We start from the raw sequence: 16,365 nt of genomic DNA, 5'->3' as shown, positions 1-16,365 counted from the left end.
TTTTGAGAAGATGGAATTATGAAGTTGCCTGAAAAATGGCAGAAGGTAGTGGAACATGAGGGTGAATACATTGTTCAGTAAAGTTCTTGGTGAAAAATGAGAAGTGTGTCTTTTATTTTTACTGAAAAAGCTTAAGGTACTTTTTGGCCTACCCAATGCGTGTTGTTCAACTTTGCCTGGAACCCTGTACTCCCGTCCCAGTGTAGTAATCTGTTGTTGTGTTTTTTTTTTTTTAAGGTATTTAATCTCCATTGAAGCCTTCCCTGAATCCTCAAATTTCCAGATCCTTCTCTGTAGTTCCATATTGTATTTTCTTTCCTTTTTTTTTTTTTTTAAAGCTTTTTATTGGGATGTAATTGCTTTACACTGTTGTATCAGTTTTTGCTGTACAGCAGAGTGAATCAGCTATATTTATACATATATTCTTATATGCCCTCCCTCCTGTGACTCCTTCCCACCCTCCCTATCCCAGCCCTCTAAGTCATCACCCATCATCGAGTTGATCTCCCTGTGTTATGCAGCAGCTTCCCACTAGCTATCTGTTTTACATTTGGTAGTGTATGTTTGTCAGTGCTACTCTCTCACTTCATCCCAGCTTCCCCTTCGCCCCTCCCCCCCCGCTCCTGTGTCCTCAAGTCCATTCTCTACATCTGCATCTTTTTTATTCTTGCCCTGTCACTGGGTTCATCAGTACCATTTTTTAGATTCCATAAATATATACAATATTTATTTTTCTCTTTCTGGCTTACTTCACTTTGTATGACAGACTCCAAGTCCATCCATCTCACTAGAAATATCTCAGTTTCATTCTTTTTTGTGGCTGAATGATATTCCATTGTATATATGTGCCACATCTTCTTTATCCATTCATCTCTTGATGGGCATTTAGGTTGCTTCCATGTCCTGGCTATTGTAAATAGTGCTGCAGTGAACAATGTGGTACATGTTTCTTTTTAGATTATGGTTTTCTCAGGGTATATGCCCAGTAGTGGGATTGCTGGGTCATATGGTAGTTTTTTTTTAGTTTTTTAAGGAACCTCCATACTGTTTTCCATAGTGGCTGCACCAATTTATATTCCCACCAACAGTGCAGGAGGGTTCCTTTTTCTCCACACTCTCTCCAGCATTTATTGTTTCTAGATTTTTTTGATGATGGCCGTTCTGACCAGTGTGAGCTGATACCTCATTGTGGCTTTGACTTGCATTTCTCTAATGATTAGTGATGTTGAGCATCTTTTCATGTGTTTGTTAGCCATCTGAATGTCTTCTTTGGAGAAATGTCTATTTAGGTCTTCAACCTGTTTTTGGATTGGGTCATTTGCTTTTTTGATATTGAGCTGCATGAACTGCTTGTATATTTTGGAGATGAGCCCTTTGTCAGTTGCTTTGTTGGCAAATATTTTCTCCCATTCTGAGGGCTGTCTTGTTGTCTTGTTTATGGTTTCTTTTGCTGTGCAAAAACTTTTACGTTTCATTAGGTCCCATTTGTTTATTTTTGATTTTCTTTCCATTATTCTAGGAGGTGGGTCAAAAAGGCTCTTGCTTTGATGTATGTCATAGAGTATTCTGCCTATGTTTTCATTTAGGAGTTTGATAGTGTCTGGCCTTACATTTAGGTCTTTAATCCATGTGGAGTTTATTTCTGTGTATGGTGTTAGGAAGTGTTCTAATTTCATTCTTTTACATGTAGCTGTCCAATTTTCCCAGCACTACTTATTGAAGAGGCTATCTTTTCTCCATTGTATATTTGTGCCTCCTTTGTCTAAGATAAGGTGCCCATATGTGTGTGGGTTTATCTCTGGGATCTCTATTCTGATCCATTGATCTATATTTCTGTTTTTGTGTCAGTACCATACTGTCTCGATCATTGTAGCCTTGTAGTATAGTTTGAAGTCAGGAAGCCTGATTCCTCCAGCTCCATCTTTCCTTCTCAAGATTGCTTTGGCTATTCTGGGTCTTTTGCGTTTCAGCAAATAATAAAATTTCTTGTTCTAGTCCTGTGAAAAATGCCATTGGTAATTTGATAGGCAATGCATTGAATCTGTGAATTGCTTTGGGTAGTAGAGTCATTTTCACAGTGTTGATTCTTCCAATCCAAGAACATGGTATGTCCCTCTGTATCATCTTTGATTTTTTTCATCAGTGTCTTATAGTTTTCTGCATACAGGTCTTTTGCCTCCTTAGGCAGGTTTATTCCTAGGTATTTTATTCTTTTTGTTGCAGTAGTAAATAGGAGTGTTTCCTTAATTTCTCTTTCTGCTCTTTCATTGTTAGTGTATAGGAATGCAAGAGATTTCTGTGCATTAATTTTGTGTCCTGCTGCTTTACTAAATTCATCAATCAGTGCTAGCAGTTTTCTGGTGGAGTCTTTAGGGTTTTCTATGTATAATATCATGTCATCTGCAAAGAGTGACAATTTTACTTCTTCTTTTCCAATTTGGATTCCTTTTATTAGATTTTCTTCTCTGATTGCTGTGGCTAAAACTTCCAAAACTATGTTGAATAATAATGGTGAGAGTGGACACCCTTGTCTTGTTCCTGTTCATAGAGGGAATGCTTTCAGTTTTTCACCATTTAGAACGATGATGGTGGTTGGTTTGTCATATACGGCTTTGATTATGTTGAGGTAATTTCCTTCTATGCCCATTTTCTGGAGAGTTTTTATCGTAAATCGATGTTGAATTTTGTCTAAAGCTTTTTCTGCATCTATTGAGATGATCATATGGTTTTTATCCTTCAATTTGTTGATAGGATGTATCACATTGATTGATTGCATATATTGAAGACTCCTTGCATCCCAAGGATAAACCCCACTTGATCGTGGTGTATGATCTTTTTAATGTGCTGTTGGATTCTGTTAGCTAGTATTTTGTTGAGGATTTTTGCATCTATATTCATCAGTGATATTGGCTTGTAATTTTCCTTTTTTGTGACATCTTTGCCTGGTTTTGGTATCAGGGTGATGGTGGCCTCAGAATGAGTTTGGGAGTGTTCCTCCTTCTGCTATATTTTGGAAGAGTTTGAGAAGGATAGGTGTTAGCTCTTCTTTGTTTGATAGAATTTGCCTGTGAAGCCATCTGGCCCTGGGCTTTTGTTAGTAGGGAGATTTGTAATCACTGCCTCAATTTCCATACTTGTGATTGGTCTTTTCATATGTTCTATTTCTTCCTGTTCAGTCTTGGAAGATTGTACTTTTCTAAGAATTTATCCATTTCTTCCAGGTTATCCAATTTACTGGCATATAGTTGCTTGGAGTAGTCTCTCATGATCTTTTGTATTTCTGTGGTGTCGGTTGTTACTTCTTCATTTCTAATTCTGTTGATTTGCGTCTTCTCCCTTTTTTTCCTGATGAGTCTGGCTAATGGTTTATCAATTTTGTTTATCTTCTCAAAGAACCAGCTTTTAGTTGCATTGATCTTTGCTATTGTTTCCTTCATTTCTTTTTCATTTATTTCTGATCTGATCTTTATGATTTCTTTCCTTTGGCTCATTTTGGGGTTTCTTTATTCTTCTTTTACTGCTTGTTTTAGGTGCAAGTTTAGTTTGTTTATTTGAGATTTTTCTTGTTCCTTGAGGTAGGATTGTATTGCTATAAACTTCCCTCTTAGAACTGCTTTTGCTGCATCCCATAGGTTTTGGGTTGTTGTGTTTTCATTGTCATTTGTTTCTAGATATTTTTTGATTTCGTCTGATTTTTTCGGTGATTTCTTGATTGTTTATTAACGTATTGTTTAGCCTCCGTATGTTTGTGTTGTTTACAGTTTTTTTCCTGTAACTGATAACTAGTCTCATGGCGTTGTGGTCAGAGAAGATGCTTGATATGATTTCAGTTTTCTTGAATTTACCAAGGCTTGATTTGTGATCCAAGATGTGATCTACCCTGGAGAATGTTCCGTGTACACTGGAGAAGAAAGTGTATTCTGTAGTTTTTGGATGGAATGTCCTATAAATATCAGTTAATTCGAGATGGTCTAATGTGTTATTTAAAGCTTGTGTGTCTTTATTTTCCTTTTGGATGATCTGTTCATTGGTGTAAGTGGGGTCTCCTATTATTGTGTTACTGTTGATGTCCCCTTTTATGGCTGTTAGCATTTGTCTTATGTATTGAGGTTCTTCTGTGTTGGTGCATGTATGTACAACATATTGTTTTTTCTATACCGTTGCTAAGGCTTGATCTTGTCAGTTTATTCCTTAGTTATTTACACACATTTCTTTCTTTATAGGCTATGAATTTTAAGACAAGGACCTAGAGCAGCTCTGCTTGGCCAATAATAGATGCTTACTAAATATTTGAATTATTGGAGCCTCTTCCTTTGCCCTAGTGGAGTTAGTTGTCTAAGACCATCTTCCTTACATGTATACTAGGTCTCATCTCCCTATTCAGAGACAAGCAGAGAAGTTGACTGTACCTTGTTCATTCATAACAAGAGGAAAGTCACAGTGGTGAGACCTTGAAATTTTGTCAGATGGCGAGCAGCAGGAGGAACTAGGACATTTAACCAGAAGTAAAGGAAACTCGGGCGGGATATGGTAACAGTGTTTAGTTATTTGAAAGACTGTTGTGTAGAAAAACTATTGGACTTGATCATTTAGCCTCCAGAGGGCATCTGTTAGGTGAATAGGTAGCAGTTTGGGGCTTACCATTAGGAGGAACTTTCCAAACATTTTAAGCTGACTTATTAGATAGGGGATTTTTCATGAGTAGTGCTGTGAAAGTAGAGGCAGAATGACCTGTGGCTTAAAGTGCTGTAAAGTAGATTTTGTATCTTTGGCAGAAGTTGGACTAGATGGCCATGCTTACGAGTCTGAGATTTTCCTGACAGTTCTAAGTTCCATGACCACCATTTTCAGAAAGATACTGATTATTTTGGGTGAAGAAATTTTAAATAAGTAATAATTAAGTAAGAACTAAGCAGTCTCTCTGTGAGAGCTGTTAGGCATTCACAGATCAGTGATAGCCCCTTACTCTCAAGTAGCTTGTATCTATAAATGGAAAGATTCTTGAGCTTTCTTCTTTTTTCATTCTTGAGGAGCAGTGTGTAATTTCTGTGGTTTTTATTCTTAGGATTTACAATGTCTAAAAATTAGTTTTGAGATTTGCTTCCTTTTCAGATACTAAAATTGTTTTTCTCTCCTCTTTATTCCTAGCAATGTCTCAGGCTGTGCAGACAAATGGAACTCAGCCATTAAGCAAAACATGGGAACTCAGTTTATATGAATTACAACGAACACCTCAGGTAATGTAGACTAAGATAACTTAGGGGAAATATAAGACATATATATTTTTAGGAAATGAAAACTTGAAAGAATATAATAGTAAAAATAAATTTACATACAAACAGTCCTAATTTGTGTATGTTTGGTTGACCATTCATTGAACAAATAATTTGAGTGCATATTCTATACCAGGTCGTAAGCTAGGTAGGCACTAGGTAAAGTGGTGAATAAAACAGATATGACACCAGCCTAGGGAGTTTATAGACATCAAACAGGTAAATTACCCATATAAGAAGTTGTGTAAAGGGAAGGTCCTCAGTGCTGTAATAACAACTGGGGAACCAGGAAAGACTTTTTTGAGAGGTGAAGATGGGAAAGACTGGGATAGGAACAGATCTGAAGGAGGTAAATGTGCTTAAAACTAAAGTCATTTTAAGTTTGAAATTTACAGACAAGCAGAGATGCTACCTAGGGGTCTGGACGAAATATAAAGTTTTAGGACTTGTCAGCACATTTTAAGCATGGGAATGCCAGACTACCTAGAGAGAGATGAGAGGAAGGCCCAGAACTTCATCCAGAGGAGCTTCAGCACGTAGAAATTAAGTAATGGAAAAGGAGCCAGCAAAGGAGACTGAGAAGGTAACAGCCAAAGAAAAGTAAGGAAAAACGGGAGATGAAGAGAGGGGATCAAAACAGAGGACAGAGTGTCTCAAGGAGGATGCAGTTACTGTGTTCAGTACTACTGAGAGGATGGGTAAGATGAGGATTACAAAAGTGAGCATTAGAGTTGGCAGTATGTACTTGGTGACCTTGACAAGAGTAGAAACACTTAAGTAGGTTGTGCTGTATTAAAGGGGGAGGGGAGAAGGTGAAAATGAATAGATAATGCTTCAGAGAAATTTGGTGTGCAGAGGAGCAGAGAAATGGAGTGAAAACTTGAGGGGAGCATAGAATTGAGAAGTTTTCAGATTTATTTTGTTAATAAGATGAGAGATGGAACCACCCTCACTCACCTCCTCTACACATGGCTCTAAGGTCATCATTCACATTTCACTGTGCAGTAACCCTATATTAATTTAGGCTGATTTAGTGAAGAGGGAGAGAATGCTGAAGTCTGAGAGCAAATAGAACAATCAAAAGAGGGATATACTTGAGAAGGTAGGAGGGAATGTATCTTTGGTAGGGAGAGGTGTACTTTCTCCTTGTAGCAAGAAAGAGGAAGATGCTATATAAAGATTTGGTAGAGAGAAAATGAGAGCGCTCTTTAATGAATTTTGAGGTAAGGTAATTAATCTATTGAGCATTCAGGTGGTAGGTCTGCAGATAGAAGAAAAGGTATAAAATAGTATAGTGAAAAGAAAAATGAGTTTTTAATGATATCAGTCTGGTTGTGTGATTCCTCCCTTTTTCTCCCCTGCAGTGCTACACAGATGCACAGTTACAGCCATGGAAAACATGGGTAGATGGTTTATCCAGGGTTTGGATTTTGCTAGGCAAGTTGTAAAGAGGAAGAGGGGGACAGATTTGGTTATTAGCTCAGTCATCATCGTACACTCTGTGTGATTTATAAAAAGGTTATAATTCCTAAATCAAAAGTTTGTGTACATATTAAACTAAGTAAAATACAGAAAATGCTTTGTATACAGAGGTTGAAACATAATAGATACTTGATAATGGACCATATCTATAGTTTTAATGTCTTTCCTTGTGAGGTCATCTATCTTTGACCCTATAGAGAAAACACAAGTGCAGTGGAGAAACTGTGGAGACAGGAAGTGTCAGTAACATATGGGAAGCCCCTTATTTCTACCTGCATCTTCCTTTTCAGTGGCCACGTACTAGACCTCTTTCCTCAATCCATAGGAGCCTGCATTGTTGCTTTTAAAGCGGCAGTGTTTGTTCTCAGTGCCACCTTGTGGAAAGGTTGGGTAGTGGTAGTGGCGAAGAAAGTAGGAGTCACTGATCTGTGCATTTGGGAGATGTGTCCTGAAATCTATGTTAGAACTCCAACGCATTTTTGCACTGAAGACATTTTTAGATATGACAATTAGAAATACTATTAATTGTTATACTTCAGATGTGCTGTGATTTAAATCAGTTTGTAGGTTAGCCTGAGAACCTGATCACTTTGTGTGAAACTGCTCTGTGGATCAAGACTTTTTAAGGTTCAAAAAGTGATTTTAAAATGACATCCTGTTAAACTGTGGGTAAATACAGAATACTTGTATTTGAACTTTAAAATCTTTTAATGGATGGCATGGAATGTATAGTTTATTATCACAATGGTGCAGTTTTGCAGATGGAAGAATTTTTAGGGTTCATTTAGCTGTTTAACTTCCTCATTTTGCAGATAAGACAATGTTAAAACTAATTATTTAGAGTCACAAAGCTAGCTGTAGAACTAATAGACCCCAAGCCATCTGATTCCATCGTCAGTGCTTTTTTAAAATTATTATACCAGGATAATTTAGCTATCTTTTAAATATATAATATGTTATCTTTAGCATTAACATAAGAGCATTTATATAATGCTTTGGTGCTGGGGCTGAGGGAGTTGGAGGAGATTATAGCTAAAACAAGATTGGTTGTGAGTTGACAATGATGGTGAGTGGATGATGGGTACATAGGTAATCAGTTTTGTCATTTTCTGTGTTTTTATGTGTTTGAACTTGTCCATAATTTTTTTTTTAATTAGGTAGAATTTAATTTTAAAGTGATGCTTTTACAGGAGGCAATAACGGATGGTTTAGAAATTGTGGTTTCACCTCGAAGTCTACACAGTGAATTAATGTGCCCAATTTGCTTGGATATGTTGAAGAATACCATGACTACAAAAGAGTGTTTACATCGTTTTTGTGCAGACTGCATTATCACAGCCCTCAGAAGTGGGTATGTTAAAATGTATTACACTAGGTACTTAAATTATACAAGGACAGTGTTCTATTGCTCTGTGGGTTTTAAGAAATACCTTTTCTGTAAGTATTCATTTGAGAGTTGGAAATTTATCTAAAGTCTAGATTTTAATTATTGGAGAATCTTTGAAACAGTCGATTTTATATAATTTTCGAAAGCTTTTTAGGGTGAGTTTTTGTTTTAAGGAAATTACAAAGTTTTCCCACTGCTTAAGTATATAAAATAATATCCTGATGAATGCTATTTTAATAAAATAATTGATAACATATAAATTAATATATATTTAGTGGATAGTTTTCACACGTATGGCATGGATATCAGAAAGGGGAAATTTGTATTAGGAAAGAATAGATTTTTATTTTAAAACACTTCTATATAAGTTATCATGGGCAAGTATTTAGATTTTTCTTTATTGGCAAGTAGTATAGAGAGTCTGAGGTTTCAAAAATCTTGCTTAGCCACTAGTTAGATTTTCAAGCAAAGTCAGGTTAATCAGTTTAAATTTCTGTGACTTAGTAAAGCTGTTGGAATAAAGACGATAATTATCTGAAAGCTGGCTATTTTTGTCTTTAGTCCAGAGATACTACTGCCTTTGTTTACATTTTATTTTCCTTCTTTTTATTTAGCAATAAAGAATGCCCTACCTGTCGGAAAAAGCTAGTTTCCAAAAGATCACTAAGACCAGACCCAAACTTTGATGCACTCATCAGCAAAATTTATCCAAGTCGTGATGAGTATGAAGCTCATCAAGAAAGAGTATTAGCCAGGATCAACAAGCACAATAATCAGCAAGCGCTCAGTCACAGCATTGAGGAAGGACTGAAGATACAGGCCATGAACAGGTATGTGGGAGAGAAGGCCAGACAGGGTGGCCATTTTTCCGAATACTATATTAAATACTGAATTTATTTAACACCCTCCATTTTGAAAAAGATAAAATGCAGTAACAAATAGTAGTTCTGTGTGGTTACCTTTTCATGCAGGTATAATATATGTCTCCAGGCATAATAGGGTATTCCATTTAAAGTACTAGAGTCTTAAAAAAAAAAAAAAAAAAAAAAGCAAACCAAAAAACCATCTCTCTTATACCCACTTCTACCTCCACTTACCACTGTATTTCTCCGCTTCTCTTTAAAACAATTGTCTGTGCTCACTATCTACAGTTCTTCTCCCATTCCATTTTATAATCCCCGATCAGGCTTTATCCCTACCCCTCATATCACCCTTGTCAAAGTTACCATTGACCTCCACATTGCAAAATCTAATTGCTGATTCTCAGAACTCATCTTACTTAGCAGCATTTTACACTGTTAATTTCTCTTTTCTCTTTGATTAGTTTTCTTCCCCTGGCTTTCAAGAGACCAATATTTTCTCCTGGTTCCCTTTGTATGTCATTAGCTGTTCTTTATCTCAAACATAGCATGTTCAGTACTGAACTTTTAATTCTTACTCCCTACTTCTCTTCATTCTTGCTCATTTCCGCTGTTGGCAACTCCATCATCCCACTTGCTTTAGCCAAAAACTTTGGAGTTACCTTTAACCTCTCTCTTTTTTCCCAGTCTGTATTCTAGTCTGTGAATAAATATATTTTTAGTTTTTTCCATAACATATCCAAAATTTGTCTAGGCAGACACCATCTTTCATTTGAAGTATTGAAATAGCCTCCTAATTGATCTTTTGCTTTCCATGCTTACCCCCATATCGACTGTTCTCAGCACAGCAGCCAGAGTGATAAATTGGAAGGTGATGATTCTCCTTTGCTTTGAAGCCTCTAATAACTTCTGTTCACATTCAGGTTAAAAGACCTTAATGAGAGCTTCCAAGACCCTGTATAATCTGAGCACTTTCCTCACCCCCATTCTCTTTTCTGCTCTGTCATCTCCTAAAATGTTTAGGCTTTGGAGAAAGCCAGCATTTTCCAAAGCCACATCCCAATAAAGCCAGCCATCAGTAAAGCCACCCAATCTAATGGCTTTCACCTTGCCTGAACATCAGAATTACTTGGAAAGCTTTGAAATCCTAGGGCCTCAAAGGTATCACTCCAGACTAAGTATATCAGAATTTTTGATTAGGGTAAAGGCATTCGTGTTTTAAAGGTTCCAGAAGTGGTTCTGAAGTGCAAACTTTTACCAGGAATAAAAATCCCCTTTATAAAATCCTTTATAGATAGACCTTTGATTTTGCTTGAACATGTCTAGTGGTAGGAATATGTGATAGAAGCTTCTTTCATTTGTTGATAACCTTATTAAAACTTCTTTGCTGTTTTTCAGACTTAGTAAAGCTTGTTTCTGCCTCAGGGCCTTTATACTTACTGTTCTCTCTTTCAGGAACCCTCTTCTTCTAGATAATCCCCATGGCATACTCTCTTTCTTCAGGTGTCTGCTGAGTTCCCGTCTTCCACCCCAGGACTCCATACTTTCTTACCCTCTCTGCCCCATCTTTCTCCATAGCACTTACCATTCTCTGAATATGTATGTGTTATTTGCTGTACTAGAATAATATAAGCCCTAAGAGGGTATAGACTGTGTCAGTTTTATTGATTCATATAATATCAGTACATAGAACCATGCTTGGCTTAAATAAATAAATAGTTTTGTATGAATGGATTTTTTTTTTAAGTTCTTCCTTTATATGGAATTAAAATTAGTCTTTTGTGTGTAGCAGTCTTGATCTGTCTTTGTCAAAAATACTTATGTTGGGTTCTACACTAATTTCAGATTCTACTTCTATCTATTAGTCCTCAAATAACTTCATATAAATATACTTTCTTATATGCTCCTCTAAAGGCTAAATATTTACATTCCTAATTTCTTTTATTCCTCATATGACATTCACGTTTGTTGGTATATAATTCTTGAAATGCTACCTCTAGAACAGTATGTAGTATTATGGATATGATTTGATAAATGCAGGCTATAATAGGCTATCGATCTCCATTATCTGAACACTATTTTATGAATGCTGCCTGAAATTACATTAATTTAGCTCTTTTTTTGGAAAGAAGTGTGAGGTAAAAATAAATACATTAGACAATAAATAACCTGTTGAGTTTGTTTATTTCATTATTTTGGTCTGTTCATATCACAGTTAAAAATTGTGATAAAAAGCACATAAAATGTACTGTCTTAAGCATTTTTAAGTATATAGTGCAGAATTGTAAGTGCATTGACGTAGTTGCACCACCAGTTTTCCAGAACTCTTTTCATTTTATGAAACTGAAACTCTACCCATTAAGCGACAGTTCCTCATTTCTTCCTCCTCTCCTCAGCTCCTGGTAACCACCATTCTACTTTGTGTTCTATGATTTTGACTGTTTTAAATACCTCATATATGTGAAATCATACAGTATTTGTCTTTCTGTGATTGGCTTAATGTCTTCAAAGTTTATCCACGTTGTAGCACCTGCAGAATTTCCTTCCTTTTTAAGACTAATATTCCGTTGTATGTGTTTGTATATTTTTGAATTATAGTTTTGTCATTTTTAACATAGTCATCTTAATTTTGAAATGCTGTATAGATTTTGTAAACAGTATTTTATTTTTTTGGAAAAAAAAGTTCTTGAGCACCTTTCCTAAGCAAGGATGCTCACTCTCACCACTTCTATTCAATATAGTATTGGAAGTCCTAGCAGTCAGACAAAGAAGAAGAAAAAAGAAAGAAAGAAAAGGTATCCAAATTGGAAGGGAAGAGGTAAAATTGTCATTATGTGTAGATGACATAATACTCTACATAGAAAACCCTGAAGACTCTATACAAAAACTTTTAGAACTAAAATTCAGCAGGGTAGCAGGATACAAGGTTAACATACAGAAATCTGTTGCATTTCTTCACACTAACAACAAAATATCAGAAAGAGAAAGTTACAAAACAGAACAATCCCATGTAAGATTGCATCAAAACAAAAGCAAAAACAAAACAAAAACCTAGAAATAAATTTAACTGAGGAAGTAAAAGACCTATATGCTGAGAACTATAAAATTGATAAAGGAAATAGAAGATGATTCAAAGAAATGAAAAGATATCCCATTTTCTTGAATTGGAAGAATTTATATTGTTAAAATGGCCATACTGCCCAAAGCAATCTGCACATTTAATGCTGTTCCTGTCAAATTACCCATGATGTTTTTCACAGAACTGGAATAAATTTATGTGAAACCACAAAAGACCTAGTATTGCCAAAGCAATCCTGAGGAAAAAGAACAAAGCTGGAGGCATAACCCTCCCAGACTTCAGATAAGACTATAAAGCTACAGTTATCACAGTTATCAAAGCAGCATAGTATTGGTGCAAAAACAGATACACAGATCAGTGAAACAGAATAAAGAGCCCAGAAATAAACCCACACACCTGTGGTCAATTAATCTTTGACAAAGGAGGCAAGAATATACAATGGAGAAAAGAGTCTCTTTAGCAAGTAGTGTTGGGGAAACTAGACAGCCACATTATAAATCAGTGAAGTTAGAACATTCCTTCACACCATACATGAAAATAAACTAAAAATGGCTTAAACACTTAAATATAAGACATGACACCATATAATTCCTAGAAGAGAGTATAGGGAAAACATTCTCTGATGTAAATTGTAGCAATATTTTCTTAGATCAGTCTCCCATGGCAAAAGAAATAAAAGAAAATAAACAAATGAGACCTAATCAAACATAAGCTTTTGCACAACAGAGGAAACTATAAATGAAACAAAAAGACAGTGTAGGGACTGGGAGAGATTAGTTGCAAATGATGAGACTGACAAGGGCTTAATTTTAAAAATCTATAAACACCTCATACAACTCACTATCAAAAATCAAACAACCCAATAAAAAAAATGGTCATAAGACTTAAATAGACATTTCTCCAAAGAAGACATATATGTGGCCAACAAGCACATGAAAATGTGCTCAACATTGCTAATTATTAGAGAAATGCAAATAAAAACTACAATGAGATCACCTTACTCTGGTCAGAGTGTAGCTATCATCAAAAAGTCCACAAACAATAAATGCTGGAAAGGGTATGGAGAAAAGGGAACCTTCCTACATTTTTGGTGGGAATGTATTGATAAATTGGTGCAACCACTATGGAAAACAGTATGGAGGTTCCTTAAAAAACTAAAAATAGAGTTACTATAAATCCAGCAATCCCACTCTTGGGCGTATATCCAGAAAAGACAAAAACTCTAATTGGAAAAGATACATGCACCCTAATGTTCATTGTAGCACTATTTATAATAGCCAAGACATGGAAGCAACCTAAATGTCCATAACAGATGAATGGATAAAGAAGATGTACACACACACACACATACACACACACACGACTATTATTCAACCATAAAAAAATGAAATATTGTCATTTGTAGCAAAAGTAGACATGCTGAGTGAAGTCAGAGAAAGACATATGATATCACTTATATGTGGGATCTAAAAAATAATACAAATGAATTTATTTACAGAACAGACTCATAAATGTAGAAAACAAACATATTTACCAAAGGGGAAAAGAGGAGGGGGAGGGATAAATTAGGATTATGGGATTATAGATACGCACCATTATATATGAAATAAACAATAGGGATTTACTGTATATAGTACAGGAAACTGTATTCAGTATCTTGTAATAATCTATAATGGAAAAGAATCTGAAAAAGAATTATATATATATGTATGTATGTGTGTGTGTGCAACTAAATCACTTTACACCCAAAACTAACACAAAATTGTAAATCAACTATAGTTCAATTAAAAAAAAAGTTCTTGAGCATCTTTCCTAAGCATTGGGCTATTATTTCCTTATGCTGGCAATAAAAATATAATAATGACACTATTCTTAGAAGTGCATGTCATTCTTTCTTCTTTTTCATTGCATATCCCTCCTTTTTTCCTGTGTATACAGCTAGAGAGGCAATACATATGGTAGAAAGAATGTGTATCATGTCTTGGCCTTGGTTTTTCTCAGTTATAAGTGATGATAATGTTAACTGTCTTGATGGTTGTTTTGATGAGTAAATAAGACGTGTACACGAAGTGCCGTGCCCAGTTATTGGTTTTTAGTATTGGAGTTTGTTAGAGAGCTGCTTCTGTATTCATGCTCCATATTTAGATACCATCTCATTTTCTGTGTTAGAATAATTTTGCATCGCATTAGCAGATTTTGGGTGAGGTCAGCAGGGGGAAGGAGTGCTTACTATTCCTCTTGAGTCCTGTTTCCTTAAGAATTTCTAATTAAAGAGGCATAAATATCTTCCTTAAGAACTGTAAGTTTTTCATACCTGAATTATGCCTTTCTTGAGATTTAAAATCTCATAACAAAATTATCAAAATATAAATACTTGCCAATAATTCCTATAATCAATAAAGAAATTTTTTAAGTGAATATAAACATTTGTGTAATTCATTCAGATGTTTGCTTGGGTGTGAGTGACGTTCCCTAGACCTTTCAGGGACATGTGGGAAATAAATGCCGTTATTCAACTTTTAGCAAATTCAGTTACTAGGATGTTTTTAGAATTTAGCTTTCTGGGTGGTTTTTTTTTTTTCCAGCCATGCTACACGGCTTTCAGGATCTCAATTCCCTGAGCAGGGATTGAACCTGGGCCATGGCAGTGAAAGCCCAGAATCCTAACCAGTAAGCCACCAGGGAACTTAGAATTTAGTAAATTCAGTAAACATACTTCAAAATTGATGCATTGAAAAGGTCTAACTGTAAATTTCATGCAAACACCCCCCCCTCCCCTTTTTTTTTCCCTTAATTAGATTACAGCGAGGCAAGAAACAACAGATTGAAAATGGTAGTGGAGCAGAAGACAATGGAGACAGTTCTCACTGTAGTAATGCATCCACACATAGCAATCAGGAGGCAGGACCTAGTAACAAACGTACCAAAACATCTGATGATTCCGGGCTTGAGCTTGATAATAACAATGCAACAGTGGCAATTGATCCAGTAATGGATGGCGCTAGTGAAATTGAATTAGTATTCAGGCCTCATCCCACACTTATGGAGAAAGATGACAGTGCACAGACAAGGTAAGTGTGTGGGTTAGTTTCAGATTATCTGAATTTAGAATGTTTGCTTTGGAGTTAAAAGGCAATTTTAGATAAGAATTAGGGGTGATAATTGTCATCCCATTGATTGCCAGTGTTCGGTTGGATATTTTGGCGGCCTGCATTGTTGTTTTATTCTTTCCTCGTGCTTCCCACCTACAGTTGCATATCTGAAAGGAGCGACCCTCCTAGGTAGAGGAGGAGAAAGGATCATTTAATTTTCTTAACAATGATGCTAGGGTACCAATAGACTCTAAAATTCATGCTGGCCAGGATGGCTGCTTTACCACTATATACCTCCAGAGAGCACACTGCCTGCCCTTGAGTGCAGACAAAGCATCAGATATTTGTTGAGTGAGTGAGTGAATGGTATACGTGCTTTAAAAAACATCTCAAGATTAGCACTTCTATGCTCAGTCTTAAAAACCTAAAAGTAATTAATTCTTAGACAAGAAATTTGCTCATATTCTTACTTAGTATTCTTCTTGCTGCTGTAGACTCAAAACTCTGATCATTGGGGTTGAGGGGTATATTCTTTTTTCCCTCTCGGTACAGTGTGTGTTTCTATTTGATTTTTCTCACTTTATGTCATATTTTATGGATGGTAAGGTAGGTAGAGCTTTCATGGCCTGGTAGATAACTTGTGCTTTTTCCTCTTCTGTACCTTTCAATAAGGAATTTTTAGATAGTAGAGGAATACATTTCTGATATTATTTTGTCAATAATTGAGATATTTACATTTTATATAGCTTTTTAGAAATATATTAGTTATATAATCTGAGTATATTTTATCGCTAATCTAGAAATTAAGGTTTTAATGATGTATTTTTCCAGATATATAAAGACTTCAGGTAATGCCACTGTTGATCACTTATCCAAGTATCTGGCTGTGAGGTTAGCTTTAGAAGAACTTCGAAGCAAAGGAGAATCAAACCAGATGAACCTTGATACAGCCAGTGAGAAGCAGTATACCATTTACATAGCAACAGCCAGTGGCCAGTTCACTGTAAGTATTTAAAATAGTAGGCTGTTGAAATTGGGAGCACGTTGACCGTCTGAGAGTGGCAAATTGTGGGGTGGGGCCTAATAAAATGGTATAGACCTTGGCAGAAAGAGAAATTGCAACAGGGTAGTTAACTTGATATATCCTTTGTTCTTTTATGAATAGTATAAGTGACAAGTTTATCCTAAGATT

The 16,365-nt window shown here is 35.8% G+C and overlaps 1 protein-coding gene across 6 annotated transcripts in view; it reads left to right on the top strand.

The window, feature by feature from the left end:
• Positions 1–16,365, top strand: part of RNF2 (ring finger protein 2) — a 105,337-nt gene that overhangs the window by 41,067 nt on the left and 47,905 nt on the right. For 4 of the 6 annotated variants that reach the window (XR_009052778.1, XR_009052779.1, XM_057728733.1 and 1 more), the window contains exons 2-6: positions 5,149–5,237; positions 7,913–8,106; positions 8,757–8,972; positions 14,880–15,152; positions 16,005–16,176. Coding sequence is in view for 4 of the 6 variants with exons in the window: in XM_057728733.1 (XP_057584716.1) it covers positions 5,151–5,237; positions 7,913–8,106; positions 8,757–8,972; positions 14,880–15,152; positions 16,005–16,176 (942 nt within the window). In the remaining 2 variants the exon portion in view is untranslated. The remainder of the gene's footprint in view (positions 1–5,148; positions 5,238–7,912; positions 8,107–8,756; positions 8,973–14,879; positions 15,153–16,004; positions 16,177–16,365) is intronic. The other 2 variants (XM_057728730.1, XM_057728731.1) reach the window with 1 other exon arrangement.

The sequence above is a fragment of the Hippopotamus amphibius genome, chromosome 3, assembly GCF_030028045.1.
Source record: "Hippopotamus amphibius kiboko isolate mHipAmp2 chromosome 3, mHipAmp2.hap2, whole genome shotgun sequence".
Taxonomy (NCBI): domain Eukaryota; kingdom Metazoa; phylum Chordata; class Mammalia; order Artiodactyla; family Hippopotamidae; genus Hippopotamus; species Hippopotamus amphibius.
This window is presented reverse-complemented; position numbering and strand designations above follow the sequence as displayed.